The sequence below is a fragment of the Athalia rosae genome, chromosome 7 (genome assembly GCF_917208135.1).
Source record: "Athalia rosae chromosome 7, iyAthRosa1.1, whole genome shotgun sequence".
Lineage (NCBI taxonomy): Eukaryota > Metazoa > Arthropoda > Insecta > Hymenoptera > Athaliidae > Athalia > Athalia rosae.
The window spans coordinates 14,990,876-15,009,105 of NC_064032.1; the positions used below are offsets into that span (position 1 = coordinate 14,990,876).

Genomic DNA, 18,230 nt, shown 5'->3' on the forward strand with positions numbered 1-18,230 from the left:
GTAAATGCGCGACAAATAAAGATAAAAATAGGAAGAAATTTGAAAAAATAAAATAATTGAATAAACTACATATCCGTATCGGTGATTGGAAAAAAAAAAAAAAAAAACGAAAATTATTTACATAAACTATAGAAGCAAACAAATTTCTTTTGTAATAAAATAAAAATGTAATCAACCAATAAATCAAACAAAAATTCCAAGAGAACCAAAACAGCTCGTCATAAGATATTTCATCGGATCGTCCGTCCGTCCATCCGTTCGTCTTTACAATGCACTTGATTTGAAAAAAATAAAATCGTCCTTTTTCTTGTCAAAAATTTTCAATTTTTCTTCTATTCGTTCACGCGGTCGGAGTGAATTTTCTTCACTCACTAGGTGTTTCTTTGTCGCATAAAAATTTACGAATATTAATCTTATGCTTGTTCAATTGATTTCACAATCGCACGACTTCAATATATGTGTATGCATTGCATATATGAATATATATATATATATTTATATATATATGTATACATCAATAAATTGAAAATAACAACAACAACGACAATTAGAAAAAAGTTGTGATAGAATTTGACAAAAATAAAAAAAAAAAATCTATGGCAAACCGAGGGGGGAGAGACAATATTAGTTTCGACGTTCTATATACATATAGTCATACTATAATATATATCATATCATATCCATATTCATATCATATAATAATAATAATAATCGTATCGGTTATTTATATTATTTTTTTTCTACTCCGTTATTCTTTTCCTGCATTCGTTATTTTTTTTTTTTTTAATTTTTAATTATATAAAATGCACCGTCGACGATGATGAGGATGATCCGCAGCCAGGGTAGTTATTCGATTAAACGACGTGTGTATATTATTTATAGGGTGGTCAATATCGCGCTTGCGAGACGTGGTAATTTTTTTAATTGTTTTTTTTTTTCTCTTGTCGTTTAAACCGCTGGGCGATCGACGACCGACAACTCAGCCTCCGCTCCCGAAAGATTTTATAATTATTATTATCATTATCAATACTACCATAATGTAATTGTAATTTTTATCGTTAATAATTATTATGTCATTATTATTATCATTAATATTATCATTAGTATAATATGTTATAATTATATTTATCATTCCTTACTATTAATATGATTATTATTATTCTTATTATTATTAAAATTATTAATCGTATCATAATTATTATATGATTATTATTTAAGTATGTACAGAGTTACATATTAAATAAAAAATGAAAAAAGGAAATAGAAGAAGAAGAGGAGAACGATGAAAAAAAAAACCGAAAGAAAAATTAATAACAACAACCAACCGATGTCACACTGTATTCGTAACACACATAATGAACCCGCGTTGCAATATACATATATATACGCCATATATATGTATGTATGTATTAATCGTCCGCACACCGCATATAATATATATAACTTTTTTCCGCCGTATACGCGTATAATATATATATATATATGCATATGTATATATATATTAACGTACGTATATATATAATATATATGTGCGTGCGTGTGTGTATTTTATAAAATTCAAATTTAAATTTTATTAAATGTGTTTTGATGTTTTCTTTTTTCTTATTTTTTTTTCTTTGTAACTTTAAAAATTTTTGTTCAATAAGTCGTTGCCGATGGATGGACGGTTAGTCACTGTGGTGGTATACCGGATGGTGGTTTGAATTCACCTCCCGTAACACCAGAAACACCAGAAACACCCGAAACACCCGAAACACCATTTGCTTGAACGGGAAATTGTGCCGAAGAAACTGGTGGTTGATGATTAAAAGCAGGAGCGTAACACTGGGGGAAATAAAGTTCTGGTTTAACAACCGTTGGGGTGAGACCCCTGGCTATGGGTACAGAGCCTAATCCCGACGCGGAACTAGACGGTGGTTTGGTATCGCCGCTCGAATTACGACGCACTTTGACCGCGTGCGGATTCATATGATTATCGATGTGCTTCTTAACCTCGGGCTCCGTAGCGAATCGTCTCCTACAATTTGGCATCGGACAACAAAATGGTCTGTCGCCCTGATGCGTTCTCGTGTGTTGATCTAGTATAGCTTTCTGCCTAAAATCTTTACCGCACTGTTGACACTTGTATGGTTTTTCACCTGTATGTATGCGTACGTGTTGATTTAAAATCGTTCTCTGACGGAAATTTCTACCACAGTATACGCAACCGTAAGGTTTTTCGTTGGTGTGTATGCGCAAATGTTGGGTTAAATGTGATTGTTGTCTAAATCTTTTACCACATTCCGGACATGGGTACGGTCTCGATTCTATATGAATACAACCGTGTTGAAGTAACGTCGATTTCTGTTTGAATTCCTTCTGACATATCGGACAACGTACGTAGAGCGGCATTCCCGCCGAACGTCCGTGTTGTATAACATCTGGTAAACAACCCTTTATTCCTCCTGTACCTCCCACCCCTCCGGCTCCACCGCCGCTTCCTCCCCCTCCGCCGCCCGTTCCGCCGCCCCCTCCCGCTCCACCTCCTCCTCCTTGTTGTTGTTTTATGTATTGTAATGCACCGAAACTGCTTGGACCACCGGCTCCGAAAACCGCGTGATTTCCTCCTTTCGCGTCCTTGAAATATGCCGGATACTGTATATTGGTACTATTACCATCGGGTGAGGGGCTGAAGGCACCGGAATCCCCGAAATTCGAGGCCACGTCGCCTTTGCTACCCTCTTCTGGTGGGAACGGAACGTCCTGAGGCCACAACGTAGGAGTCATCCCGTTTTTAAATATTAGATGAGGACTTACATCTGAAATTACAGAGAGGGTTTATCGTTAGTTTTTGTCTCTCAGGGAAACCAAAAAACCAAAAAAAAAAATGTTTGAAATTTTTCTTTTCATTTGAAGTATTTAATTTTTCTGTTTTTCTGTTTTTTTTTTTTTTGATTTTTTTCTTCTTTACCTTTTAAAATCGAAATGTTCGCAATATCTAATAAATATTTTATTGAAAATTTGCACGTGAAAGCGCATTATAGTTGAGATGATAGATATAAGAGTGGATAATCGTTACGATTATCATCAACGTCTTTGCAACCATATATTATTTATACTTTGCACATTATCTCAACCACCGCATCTTCCCTGTGCAAATTATAAAATATTTGACAAACATTATATATATTTTTGTCTACACTGCACGCATATTCGTAATATGACACGCGTTTCCGACAAGATTATATATAAATAAAATTTTTATATTGATAAATATATGTATCTATATATATATATATATATTATGTATATAGATTTCCTGTCGATATTCATATTCTATTACATGTTTATATAATTATTATACATATGTATATATACGATAACGTGTGGTGCTTGTTCGTGTGGTTGTGTATGTGCGTTTTTTCGATCATTTATGTATATATATTACATATACGCATAAATGTATATATATATATATATATATGGTGTACCTGCGTCGAACCCTAAAAATGTATGTATGCGATTGTGCGTGTGAGTCGTGTGTCGCAATTTTGAATTATTTCTCTTCTTTCAATTTTCTTTTCTCTTTTTTTACGAATCATTTCTTCTTTCCAAAACCGCTGCATTGCTTTTGTGTGAACGTATAATACAGCTGCCTCTCATTTATGTCGTTTGAAAAAAAGGAACAAGTTTTTCGTTGGCTTTTTTTCTTTTACTTCAGAAATTTTGCTTTTATAGATCGTTACACACCGAGAACAAGTGTTTCAATACGATTAACCACATTACACACAAATTAGTGTGCAGATATTTTTAGACTTGATGACAATTATGATAACAATTATTAATATCGTTATTGTTAGCATTATTTTATACGATCATTTCTCGTTGTCAGTGTGCGTGCGTTGACCATATAATGCGGCTGAAAGATTACATCCATATTATGGATATAAAAAAAGTTACTAAATATTGTATAGTCGTCAAATAATATAAATTCTGCTGCTATATTATACGCACACAAGTCAGTGAAAAATTCAGAAAACTGCATATACATAAATATATACACGTACGCATATCGTATATGGGCAATATGAAATACAGCGGATCGAGCAGCAGAGAATAAAACACGTATGTATGTATGTACAATAATTTGGTAGATATAGAATCCAGGGTGATTTTTCTTTTTATATATATATAATTTTTTTTTCCATATTTATATATATCACGTTGTATAACCCATAATGTAACGAAGGCTATACGCGATCATTTTTTTTTATTTTTTTTTTATTAACGTTTATTATCATTTTTTGTTCTTTCATTTTGGGATCGAAAAGGAGACCACCCCCATCCCTGCTCGCGCGGTTTTGTTATTTTATCTTTTTTTCTGGTTTGTTTAACGTGCGTTACAGAGAAATAATATTTATTTCCCAAATATTTGCGCACACCGAGTACGATTATGTATTAAAAACGAAAAATAATATTCAAGAACAAAATACAAGAGATAAAAAAAATAAAATACCTTTCGAGGGAGGTAACTTAAGACATGGCAACAAAAAAAAAGAATAAGAAAATGAAACATAAAACACAAAAGTGACGTACAATGCATGTATTGTGAAGAGGATTTTTCGCAGTGTGTATAAATAATTTGAGTGTATTTTGACACGAGTAATTTTTGGTTATTCATTCGCGAACACCGATCAAACAAAGAGAAACGAAAAAAGAAACACGAAATCAATGGATGAACATTTTTGGGTAGAGCGCAAAAATAAAATCGATGAAATAACGAAGGCACGAACAAACGAATGGACGATGTAGCGAAGCAAAGAAAAAAAATAAAAATAAAAATATCTCTATACAAATAAATTGAAGAAGAGAACAAAAAACAAAAATATGGAAACGAAAACGTTAACACGAATGAATAATAATATTAATAAAAAATATATAAGTGTGGGTATTGTGGGTATTACATCAGTAACGTCCGAGTAAAGTGAGTCTGGCTAGAATTTTGTTGTTAGGTGAAAAGATAGGTAGATCAAACAAGAGACCTAGTAATCACTGTCTGATGATAGGCTGAGGTCCACGTCCTCCACCTTGACGGAAGGATCTATCTGAGGAGAGTGCGATATCGGAGGTCTGTTCGATATTAGTTGTGGTGGTGGAACGACTGGAGTGACGGTGAGACTTGGAAGGGCTGCAGATATTGCCTCGCATACAGCATTGGAGTAGGAGAGTGGCGGAGGATCGAGTTCTTGGTCTTGATTTTGGTTTTGGTTCTGGTTCTGGTTTTGGTATTGGTTTTGGTTTTGTTTTTGATATTTGTCTTGGTCATTGTCTTGGTTCTGGTATTGATATTGATATTGTTGGAGGTTTACATCGTAGGACAATGATACAGGTGACACAGAGGTATTGGGAAATTCCTCAATCTCACAGCTCACCAGCTCCCTCGCGTCCAACTCAACCGTTCTTACCCTCCGGCTGCCGTTATTAGTCTTTCTTACACCGCCGAGCCCCTTGTAACTATGTTTCTTAATACTCCTCTTTCTATTACTCGTATTATTTTTACCCTTTCCATTAGTCGATCTAACTTTTCTACCAAATGTAGAATTGACCTTGTTCGTCTTACGCTTCGGGTTATGGGTATCGAGGTCGAGATCTAAGTCTAGGTCAAGTTCAAGATCAAGGCTTGTACCAAGGTAGTTGCAATTATCTGGATCGGGATCGAGTGAGAAGGTCATGAATTCGGGTATGTTAATGTGTTGCTGATTGTGGGACGTGTCATTGTTTGGATCACTTTCATCGTTGTCGTGATCATGTCTTATGTCTTTGTCGATGAGGTGATTATGTTGGCGGTGATGACGACGATGATCGTGATTATGGTCATTTGTGACAGTGGTAGTGGTAGTGGTAGTGGCAGTGGTAGTGGTAGTGACGGTTGCGGGTGGTGACGGTAGGTGATGGTCAGTAGTGTGGTTGTGGTTGTGGTTGTGGTTGTGGCGGTGGTGGACGCCCTCTGGGAGTCTGGGAGGCAGAGAGAAATGCTCGCCTTGGTGTGTGCGGACGTGCTGATTCAGGATCGCCTTCTGACGAAAGTGTTTTCCGCACTCCGGACATTGGTATGGCTTCTCACCCGAGTGGATGCGTAGATGCTGGTTCAGTATGGCCCGCTGTCTAAAGGTGCGTTCACAGTAAACACAAGCGAATGGCTTCTCGTTGGCGTGTATGCGTAGGTGTTGAGTCAGATGCGATTGCTGCCTAAACCTCTTCCCGCATTCCGGGCATCCGTACGGTCGACTGTCGGTATGAATCCTCTCGTGTTGCAATAAAGTTGACTTTTGCTTGAAATCTTTACCGCACGTCAAACACTTGAACAATCTGAGATCACTGTTCGCTTTGGATGATTTCCCATTTTGTTGAACGATATCCGGCAAACCTGTCGACATATTGGGCCCACCGGGACTCGCGTATTGATGTCCCTCGAGACTCGCGCCTCCGTCGACAGCCTGACCCAAAGAGGTTAGCATAACGCCCGGTTGTTTCAGATAATGCAAAGCGGAGAAACCGCCGGGTCCTAACATATGGGGTGGCATAGAAGGCGACGAATGGGCGGGTCTACTCTCTTTGAAATAATGTTGCGGATACTGTTGCAAATCCCCTCCGCTACCGGAAAAACAATCTCCCCTCTCAACCTCGTGGGGTGTCAACTGTTGCTGAGGCGAATGTCCCTGTCCCTGTTGTTGTTGCTGTTGCTGTTGTTGCTGCTGTTGTTGTTGCTGTACTTGTTGTTGGACCTGCTGCTGTTGTTGCTGCTGTTGCGTCTGCTGCTGTTGAGGTGTGGTTTGGCTAGACTGGATGTCGTCATCGGATGGGGTCAGGGCCTGAGGCTCGGGAGGTGCCGAAGGGTACGGTGAGGGAACAGGGGATGCTAGAGAGGGCGGAGGTCCACTCTCCCCCTCAACTGGAGGGCCACAAGGTTGCTGCGGGCTACCGGACGAGGAGGAGCCTTGCTGCTGTTGTTGCTGCTGTTGTTGCTGTTGTTGCTGCTGCTGCTGCTGTTGTTGTTGTTGTTGCTGCTGCTGTTGTTGTTGTTGGGCGTATAATCCACCGTCCTGGAGAGATCCCGGCCCCGGACCCCATTGACCCTGGGCTCTCTCCATATTATCTTTATACAAGACGTATGGGGCGCCTGTGTCTGCAATCATACAAGGTGGGGCGACATTGTACATCTAGTTCGATAGGAATTTTCAATTGACAAAGTTGTTTTTTTTTTGTTTTTTTTTCTATCCCGGATCTTTATCAGAGACACATGAAATTTCAATCTTTTACGAATATCGTCAGCACACGACCGATCGGGGTCGGGGGCTTTGCAACGAATTACTTTCATGTGCGTGTACGACGAGAGAAGAGAATTAATAAAAATAATGCGATGGAAAATGAAAAAGATTTCTAGGAGCGAAAATAGAAGATGATACAACAATGATAGTAACGAATATATTCAACGTAGGATACACGTCGGGATGGGGTTGGGGGTCATCGGAATCTGGAAGGAATCTCACTAATAATAATTTTTCTCACAAAATTGTTGTCTTCAACATTCCACGTTATCGTTTATCGAACACCTACCCATAAAAATCGTCGTATCGAAATTTTTCAATGATTAAAATAATCAAATCAAATAAAATAAATACCAATCCGAAAGAGAAATTTGTACCTGCGAACGTGCTACCGGTGCATCGAAATTTTATTTTATCATAAGGGGACGGTTTCATCCTGCCCTTTAATAATTCAATCATACAATCTTGCGTACATACGCAGCAGTAGAATCGCCTATTGCATATAGGTATGTGCATAATTTAACAATACATTACACGCGATAACCTTACATGGTTCGTAATAAGTGAGGAAGAGAAGAGAAGCAAAAAAAAAAAAATGGAAAAAAATGGAAAAAAATTAACAAATAAATCAATTGAACGAAAACGTTGACTCCAAAATAATAGATACAACGAATTATTTGAAGGAAGAAACAAGAAGATAAAATAAAACGTAATATTAATAAATGCATAAGAATTCGGATTATTTTCGTACAGTAGTTATAATAATTTTGGAAACCCAACCACACCACTCTACCCTAAAACTGTTCTTATCGCAACTAATCGTGGCTCGATGATAGATACGAGCTGCTCAGATCACGTGTATCGTATATATACGTTATTTAATATATATATATAGATTGCGTGCGTGTATATATAACATGATGTGTAATACGTAGTGTGCATAAAACGTGATTCGATTTCGATGAAAAATTATTACGATGACGATTATGGGGGTTAATTGTATACGTTATTGAAATTATTCAACTTTTCTTTTTCTTCCTCTTTTTCTTCTTTCTAAATCTGATACAATATCATACATTATGTGGCATACATGTATATTTCACAATGATTCGCGACCATTTGTAGTATTGACGGTGACGACGACGGCGACGACGATGACGATGTCGGCGTAAATATATACACATACATTATTTAACTTCATTCGAATTTTACTTTCTCTGGTTTCTTTTTTAGTATTTTGTTGGATTTTTTTTTTTTTTTTTTGTTTTACGATTTCATGTGAGATGAGCTTACCCTGTGAGATGCAGTACATGATCTGGCGGGGCACCTTGAGTCCGGCCGCGAGGCAAGCCGCGAACGAGGCGGAGAAGTTTAGAGCCATTCTCGCTTCCCGTCTTCCTCATCCGTAGCTCCCTCCCTCGTCCTCTTCTACTATCCCTAGCTACCCCGCCCGCCCCAATGATCTAGCCTGCGGACAAACATTACACACGGTCAATCTCCACTTCCTAACTAGAATTTTTTAATACCTCACCGCAATTCCTCTCGCAAATATACATATCTATATATATTTATTCGTACATATCCGTTGGGTTCTTTTTTTTTTTTTGTTTAATATATGTCTTGTATATGTCTTTTCTTTTTATTGGTTAGATCGTCGACGCTATTGCGAATCGATATTCACCGCGAGAATTGATTACTACTTCCTCAAAAGACAAAAAAAAAAAAATGATAAGATCTCAATTATTTGTATCCACAAGACACAAGATCCGGTAAATCGCTCGCTACCTGTTAATCGATCATATGACGAACGTTCCCGAATTTCATTCCTCATTATTATCGTTGGTATTGTTCAGTTCATCTCATTTTTCTATTCTTTCGCTTATCGTCTATCTTTGCTATCGACCGCGACGTTTTTACTACCTCCAGACAATACGGATGGCGGAGAGTAAAAAGAAAGAAAAAGAAAAAAAATTCAAGGGACCGGTAATCGACGAGAGAAAAGAAAAAGGAAAATTAAAATTAATCGCGAACAGCTGTGAATATTGCCGAAATATTATATGCACATGGATACGTGCGCGAGTCTCTCTATATATATATTCACACATGTTAAATACGGTTTGAGAAGAGAAGAATTTTTTCAAGTTTAGTTAGGTCGAATTCGATAAGAGAGTCCATAACCTCTGAGACAAGGAAACCTTGGGAGGGATAAGTTGAGGTAGAGGGGAAACGGGGGAACGGGGGGAAATTATGATAATGCGATAATGTACCGATAATGAAGGTATGTACGAGTTTCTTGATTCTTTGCCTGTGTGTGTGTGTGTGAGTTTTTTTTTTTTTATCTCATATTTTTACGTCAAATTTTCAACGCCAGTGAAATGCATTCGTTCCGTCCGTTTCGGCTCACAACAGAGTATGTGCGATGAAAAGTAATAAGAATAAGGACACGGAGGAAAACAAACAAACGGGTGGCCGCGAAAAGTTGGCGCGAAACAGAGTACGTTGTGTATACTTCGAGAGAGCGACGTAGGGATGGTAGAAAGAAGGGGGAGGAAGTTGATGCGCGGGAAGTTAAAACTATTTCAACGAGACTGCAAGTAGAGATAAAAAGCAAAGGAAAGAAAAAAAAAGAAAAAAAACATTCTTTCTCTCCGCGTTTCGAGCGTGTGTTCGGTTTCTCAGGTATCTGATACACGTATCCCGTACGTGTGGGAATGTGGAGAGGGATGATTATGGCCCCTGCAGAATTATTTACTTTTCTAACTCTTGCGGCTGCCGGCGGATTCGCGCACACCCTCGTTAATGTATAACTTACTGAACCTCCCCGTCCCCTATTTTTTCTTCTCTCCTCTCCTCTCCTCTCCTCTCCGCCGTTTTACTCTCCTCTACTTTCCGCTAACTCTTTGCGACGACGACGACGACGACGACAACGACGACGACAACGACGACCTTACAGAGTATACACAACGCACACTTTACAAAAGAGGAGTTGCGCTGCGCCGGAGTTATCGCGTGGCGCGTTCGCCGTTAGTCATTCGAGTGTGTTTCGTTCAGCTCTCCGTCCTTGGGGTATAACTCGAGTGAGTGTCACGCTTGTTATAATTCTGAACGTTATAATAATATTATCCACGTTTCGTATTGTTCATTATCGTTGGGGAATTATCTGTATCGCTGCATGATATTGTTCGTAAGTTTTATAGAAACTCCCCCCCATGGACGACGAATCCGGACCTCAACGAAGATCGACGCGTTCGTTAGTTTCCATGGAAGCGATACTCGGACCCGTCGGTAGCCGACGCGTCTCTTCCCCTCCGATTCGAATATAATTGCCCCCGCTCGATCGCGTCGAACATTTCGCATCCCGCACACGATCTGTGCAATTGTATATCCCTCGATTTCATAATTTCAGATTACGGGAAATCGAGTGATTTTTAACCCACAATATTGTCGTCGCAATTGTGCAACACGTTTCCCTATTGTTATCCCGTACCGCGTGTATACGCATAGGAAAAAATACGCATTCGCGCCTTTTGCGTCCACCGACGAGTGAATGAAAGAAAACCATGATTACGATTCCGATTCTGATTACGATTGCGAGGATGATGATGTTAACTTTAATTATGCATACACGCCAGCGACTCGTACACGTGTACACATGTGTGCAAAGAAATATTATATACATGAGAAAATATAATGGACGAAGATATTCGCGACTCTCGGGTTTTTATTTTCCTTTTTTTTTTGCTTTTTTTGCCGTCTTACTTTGCAAAATTGGTATAATTGATTCGATGCGAATAGAAATATCATTGAACCGATGGTTACGCGATGGACGTCGCATACATTTATAGGGAACTCGGCGATCGTCTAGAGTCGGTATGGTTTTAAAAATGAAAATTGTTTCAGCCGCGGTTCGTTGAACCCTAAGAGAGAAGAGAGAAGACAGGAAGTTTGCATTTCTCTAATCTTAACCTGGCCGCTGTAATCCTGGATATTTTTAACGCACGTTCTGAACCCCAATTCAGAGTTCGAGTTCGAGTTCGAATTCTGGCGATGCAGTTCGAGCGGTAAAATAATAAAAGTTTAAGAGGAGAGAATAGTAACTGCACATCGAATAATCTACCTCTGTAGTTTATCGAAAATTTTCATCGTCTATCGGCATCGAATTGGAACGAATATTGTATCATAAGAACAAACGCGTGAATAAAAATTGGATTAAATTTTCGAACCGGGCGATGACGACTCCGACGAGGATATTTGTACAATATCCGTAATACCGAGGTAAAAGAGAAAAAATAAAATAAAATAAAAAATGAAAATAATCATCGAGGTAGATAAGATCGTTAAACATATCTACACGCTAACGGTAATATTATTCACCGAATGTCGGCTCCAGATTAATCCAAATTGTAAATGATTGAACGGTAACATATGTATAAAAATTCGCAAGACAACTTCGGTGGAAAAAAAAAAACGAGGCACGTTAATAATCGTGTAAATATTTTTTCGTTTCTTTTTTTTTTTTTTCAAATTTATACGGGAGAAATTAAACGGAATTAAGTATATGTCGGGGATGTGGAGAGACGTTGCGCGTAAATACGTATAGATATACCCCGAGGGGTAATATAATATCGTAACTGCAAATTTCCCGCGCTCGCTTCCTGCCATGTTTTACCCACATAGGTACAGAGCTTGGCTATGTGTAAACGGTACGTAGTACAGTGCAGGTAATATACCGAGGCACTATCGAACTAGTTCGACGCCGACGACGACGACGAAGCATTAAACGAGACTACTTGGTGTATCTTATCCTCATTGCAAATAGAAACGGTGCCTAATTACAAGTCTATGCAACGTCTTATCTGCTCGGACTCCACTGAACTTATACGGGACATATAGAGACGCATACCGCAGTTACCATCATCACCGTCATCATCATCATCATCATCATCGTCGTCATCTTCATCAAAGACGACCATCTTACCCGAGCAACTCTATCTATCTAAAGTATTAGCTGCTGTACGCACGGGAAAACCAGAACCCCGGAGAATCGCCGTCGTATTACACCTCTGAATAAATATTTCTATATACACATTAAAAAAGCACATCTATGCGGTGTATACGCGTACCCATATGTTACGCTGTACATATTCTAGATCATTAATATACGCGGGTCTACTTAAGCCCGCGATTAAGGTTAAGATAATCTTTCCCCGATCGACGATCTCTCGATAAATTATTACACCTACATCTGCATCATCATCTCTCACATTTTTTCAGGTTTTTTTTTTTTTCTTTTCTTCTCTCCTTAGCTTCATTTTTATCGAAAAACTTTTAAAACTGCAACGGTAATTCTAGGCCGACGCCTGAATACAAAGAAGAATAAAATGAAGTGTGATGTAAATGTTGAAAAACAAGGAATACGAAAATTGAGAAATAAAAAGAGAAAGAAAAAAAATAAAAAGTTTAACGTTGCTACGAATTAGTGTGCACAGAGAGAAAGATCGATTATAACGGTTAGTTTTTTTCGAAGGTGAATGTCACAGGATTCATCGTCCTCGCTCGTTCGCCGATTTTATTTTCTCGACGAGAAATTAACGTTCTATATATCACGATGGGCAGTTGCCGAAGACTGAAATTTATTCGGCCCCTCCCCCTTCAAAATGGACGAAAAAATTGAAATGGATTTATTTCTACACGTATGAAAGAAAAGTGATGTGGTTGGGGGCTAATACTATCGTTGATCATCTTTTCGAACCTATAACTTCATTTTCTGACACACAACTGTACGCCTTGTACACCATACTCACGTTTCGAATCGTATCGTAATATTTATTGCAATGTGTATGGTTGGTTTTTCGACGATATTTTACTTCTTCTGAAATAAAATTTTCTACGTTTTTTTTTATCTCTATTTCGATTCTATTTGACATACATCAAGATACATCGCGGATTGTAATTATCATCATCGTTATCGTTCGTGTTCTTTACTTTTTTTATTTTTTTATTTTTTTTTTATTCTCTTCACCGGCGAAATGGAAGTTCGTGCTGTTGCCGAGTTGGTCGCGAGAGTGAAATACACGTACACCTGTATACGTGCGATATAAAGGGAGGATTTTTTTGGTATGGAAGAAGAAGAAGAGAGAATATTATACTTTTTACGATTTGTTTTCATGGCGGGAATGAAATCACGTGCGCGTGCGCGTCCGATTTTCGTAGCTGGGTATTTTTAAAGATTTTCCGCGGGGGTTTAGGGTTAAGCGGGCGGGTCGCGGGTCGGTCGCGTGTCGCGTGCACCGACGCAAGTTGCATATATTTTTTTTTCTCCCCTTTTTTTTTTTTTTACACCCCTACCGTCGTCGTATGTGGAATATAAAATAACGAAACACACGTTACACCGGTCTTCTCCCGATCTTGCAGCTACGGTATTCGCCGTTGGATTTGAAAAATCGTCAAAAAATTGATGTCCTCCTCATCGATCCCCCCTTCCCCGCCCCCCCCGATTTTCACGGTGTCGTAGCTTCTTTCATTCCCGTGCGATCCGATGATATATTGGCAAGATTGTAGAGATAAAATTCGGAGGAACTCGAAGAATGAAATTTTAATAAGTGAAAATAATGGCCTAGACCAGAGAGGGAACGAGACGCCGTTGAACCCTTGGCAATTGGAAAAAAAAAAAAAAATGCGTTCACCCTCAGATCTCGTACGTCTTGTCCCTTCTGCCGCCAAATTGTTTTCATAATAAATGTACAATTTCGAATTCAAATTCAGATACCGAAATGCGCGCAATATGGGTAATTAATTAATGAATATCACGTGGATACACGCACGCTAGTGTACGTATATTCTTTTATCCATTCGATGTTCAATTTTGAATATTAATTATTTCCATTTTTTTTTTTTTCCATAAAATTTCCATGTAATTTTGTACGACGTCTACGCACATTTACGTACAAACGTAAGACCTATCCAAATTCCATATAACCTGCAAACACGAGATTATTCAGCCAGGTACAAAACCGAGTCCGAACAAAGTAAACATGAAGGATGACGAAAATCCGACGACACACGACGAACTATGAGTACATGAATATTGTAATATTTTTTTTTCATTTTCGTTTTCGTTATCTCTACATAATTCGTCATTAATATCACGGTGATTTTCGAGGGAAAAAAATCGCGAGATTGATGTCGAGATTCGAGTCGATTTTATTTTCTTTCCAGAAGAATATTAGAATTTTATTTTTCACGTCACAGGGGAGGCTGGTGGAATAGAAAACGGGTAAGAGGGAATAGAAAAAATATTTCATGTGCAGATCGGTTGGTATTTTTTGATAAGACGATCAAATATATATCGGATGATGACGATGGAAGACAAAAAAATTTATATATATATGTATACGAACAAAAAGAAATAAATAACCAATTTCATGATAACCTAGTGAAATAAAAATTTTTCCAATATCCGATCATTTTCAAGTAATAAATAACAGTGTTACAAGTTTTTTTTTTTTATTGAAAATAGACTTACCGGAATTGTAATATTCCTTAAAGTAACGAGTTGCCGCACGCTGGACAATAGAATAATACAAGTTCACATATGACGTAGACTCATTTCGGCTGGAGAGCGCCATTTACACCAAACTTAAACTCTCATTAACTTCTATATACATACGTATGTATATACGTGTGTGTGTTTGCGTGCGTACGTATATACATGTACAATATATACATATGGACGTGTCTTTTTTCTCTTTCTATATCTTTTTTTTTATCCCTATAACTCTCTCTCCCTCTCTTTCTTTCTCTTTCTCTCTATCTTTCTCTCTCTCTCTCTCTCTCTCTCTGCCTGCGTCGTGCGTATTATATTCCCTATGCGTATGCGTATGTGTCTGATTCTGGTTCTCTCTAATATCTGTTCATTCGTCTCTCTTGTGTATTTTCATGTACATAGAAATTTTTTTCTCTCTCTTTTTTCAAACTATTTTACGTGTGTTCCTTGTTTACGCGTGTATATTTATATATATGTGATGATATATATATATATAATATATATGTATATATATGTATATATATACGTAGTAATTTAATGGTTAATACGTTTTATTAAATATACGTTGCGCGTTCCCGTGGATGACGATGATCGTTTACGCGTCGTTGATGTTTGCATGTCGCGGTTTTTGTTATACATATGTGTATATATGGTTTTTGTCGTTCTTTCGTATTTTTTATTTTAACGAGAGAGTCCCCGACAGGGGGACAAACGACGAAACGAGAACTTTTACGCCGACGATGACGGCGACTACGACGACAACGACGACAACGACGTTGACGACGAGGACGCCAGATTTAGTTGGTTAAACGAACTATACGGAGAGTACAAAGTATTTCTCTTTACTCTTTTAAAACTCTCCGCGATATCACACAATTTATAAACCACACTATTCCGTTTTTGGAATCACAAAATTTTTCACCACAAACTATGATTTTTCTTGTTGTTTATATTTTTATTTCGTCGTCGTCGTTTTTTTTTTTTTGTTGTCGGTTTTTTTTTTTCCGTCGAATTTTATTATCTGGCGTATTTTTTCTTTTTCTTTTGCGATTTTTTTTTCTTTTGCCTTTTTTTTTCTTTTTCAACAACCGCGACTACACGAAGTCCCGAACCACCCGGCAGACAAACTTCGTTGACTCGGCTAGCCCCGAGTTGAGTAGAGGTAGAGTCGCCGAGACTGAGACGTTGCAACGTTGCCGCGCTTCCGTCGCCGGCATGCAATGGAGTGGGGATTTCAGGATTGGTTTGGTACGCCGGCGATGGCGACGGTGGCCTCAGAGAGGGACGCTCCGATCGCCCGGTAGAGGGGAGGGGCGGGGAGGAGAGCGCGGCGTCGAGAGGGGGGGCGGTGTGCGCGGCGGAGAGCAAAGTGGCGGAGGATTTAGCGGCGGGGGGAGATTCACAGAGGGAGAGTAAAAACCGACGGCACAGGACCAAGAGAGCTGCCTTCCTCCCGGTGGTGGTGGGGCGTCTCGTTGTGTCAGCGTCGTCGCGGCTTCGGTATAACTAAACGCGTTGGCGTAGCCGTCCGCGAGGGGCGCGCGGGGCGGAGGGAACACGCCACCTCCGTAGGGGAAGTAGATGGCGCTCGCGCTCCTCGGAGGGGAATAAAGAGTTGCCCGTTCCCGCCGGGGTGGGGCAGCGCGCTTTTTAGAAGAACGGGGCGGGAGGGGGAAACCAAGTCGGAGGGAGAGACGGTTCTGTGGTCGGGGTTTACGGTATAGCGTACCGGGCGGCGGCGGCGAGGGGGAGAAGATGCCTCCGCCGTTCCTCCCGCCTCGGCCGAACCAACGCCAGCCATCGCGCGTCCTCTCTTTCGCCTTGCCCTCGCCTCTCGGGCTTTCGGGTTCTCCGGTTCTCTGGCTCTCCGGCTCTCCGCTCTACACGTTCGGCGTGCCGTGTTCGCCCCTCTATGCGCGAACCGCGATGCATCGGTCCAACTTAGAGCGGGAGAGTACCTACCTACCTAGGTTAGCTAGCAGCTATCTACCTACCTACCTACCTACCTACCTACCTACCTACCTGCCTACCTACCTTCCTACCCACCGCCTATTTCTACACGTCTATACATATATACATGTATGTATGTATGTACATACGCGCGCACACCTACCTATCTCTGTATATCTATGCACATGTAATACGCGCACACATCACCCCGTGTAGGTATACCAACCACTCTTTACTCTTCTACGTACGAGATTACATTGCCCGAACCAAATCAATATCACTGTACCGAAAAAAACCCACCTTCCCTCTTCCCTCTTCTCTCTACTCTACTCTCTACCCATCCCCCCCTTACCTCCCCCCTCCCCCTCCCCCCCTGCCACCCCCCCCGTATTCCGCCGTCCTCCCACCCTCTCCTCCGCTCTACACCCCGGTGGGTAGTTAACGATTCAACATTTTTACGAATTTTTTTCCATCGTACACACACACACACACACACGTGCAGTACGTCCTCTACGTTGACGTGCGTATGTACGGGAACATCACCAACACCGCGTCGAATGTACATAACGTATGTACGTACGTGTGCACGAGTACCGCGATCATTTTTGCGCGGGGAATTTAGTTGATAATTTTTTTTCATTTTTCCCTTTTTTTTCCAGCGATGAGCGAATGTAATTTTCGGCACACATTGTATGTACCGAATATAATACATACATCTGGTATGTAGGCGCATGCACGTGTACGCGAACATTATGTGGTAAACGGAGAGTTCGCCTATGTCGATGCGAAATGAAATAAAATTAAATTCAGAAGAAAAAAGAAGAAAAATTAATAGCAATGTCCGTACACACCGTGTATACGTACCTGCAGGATGGATCAGCACCTGCGGAATATAGTTCGTATACATATGTACAGTCGAATAATTATAGATATGTATATAATAGAGGGACAGAGGGAGAGAAACCGAGTGGTGCGCGGTCGTATGTCGGTATATAGGTATTTATGTAAATACATAACACCGCATATATCCTATATTGTTATAAACTTCATTCATGAAATTGTTCCTTTTCAAAGTATCAACCAACTAACGTAGGTTTGTTTTTATGTATATAGCAGTCTTATGTACGCACACACATACCTATACGTATTCATGTATGCGGTGGATACATATAAATTTCACACGTATACGTATACGCGATGCAGTGTGTTACATGGGTTCTGAAATAAACGCACATACAACGAACGTTGAAACGACGTCGAAGCGACAAGATTTTTTATTTTTTTTTTATTTTTTATTTTCTTTTTTTTCACAATTTTTTTTACCTTTTTTATTCCTGTTGCCATGCGGCTCCGCGAGCTCAGGAGATCCTACCGCACATGTGAATATATATGTATATACAGAATATAACATACTCGATCCCGAGTTC

The 18,230-nt window shown here is 39.6% G+C and overlaps 2 protein-coding genes across 5 annotated transcripts in view; one reads left to right on the plus strand and one right to left on the minus strand.

Annotated features, from left to right (window-relative positions):
- The window catches only part of LOC105689643 (activating transcription factor 7-interacting protein 1), a 57,669-nt gene that overhangs the window by 11,205 nt on the left and 28,234 nt on the right, over nucleotides 1-18,230 (plus strand). The gene's annotated exons all lie outside the window — the stretch shown is intronic.
- On the minus strand, nucleotides 1,518-16,378 carry LOC105689654 (myeloid zinc finger 1). 4 transcript variants are annotated; one of them, XM_020854454.2, is made up of 4 exons: nucleotides 14,833-16,375; nucleotides 8,601-8,775; nucleotides 6,104-7,165; nucleotides 1,518-2,798 (listed from the first exon to the last, which is right to left on the minus strand). In XM_020854454.2, the coding sequence occupies exons 2-4, from the start codon at nucleotides 8,686-8,688 to the stop codon at nucleotides 1,672-1,674; spliced, it is 2,277 nt and encodes a 758-aa protein (XP_020710113.2). In that variant the 5' UTR covers nucleotides 8,689-8,775; nucleotides 14,833-16,375; the 3' UTR covers nucleotides 1,518-1,671. The 4 variants fall into 4 exon arrangements, with proteins under 4 accessions (XP_020710113.2, XP_020710109.2, XP_020710112.2 ...); XM_020854450.2 differs by having other exon boundaries at nucleotides 6,020-7,165; nucleotides 14,833-16,372; XM_020854453.2 differs by lacking the exon at nucleotides 8,601-8,775 and having other exon boundaries at nucleotides 14,833-16,378.

Coding starts and splice junctions, on each gene's coding strand:
- LOC105689654 (XM_020854449.2), bottom strand. CDS start 14,935: ATGGCGCTCTCCAGCCGAAATGAGTCTACGTCATATGTGAACTTGTAT. Junction 7,166..14,832: donor TAAGGAATATTACAATTCCG/GTAAGTCTATTT, acceptor GTATGATTGCAG/ACACAGGCGCCCCATACGTC. Junction 2,799..6,019: donor GCACGTCCGCACACACCAAG/GCGAGCATTTCT, acceptor CTGTAATTTCAG/ATGTAAGTCCTCATCTAATA.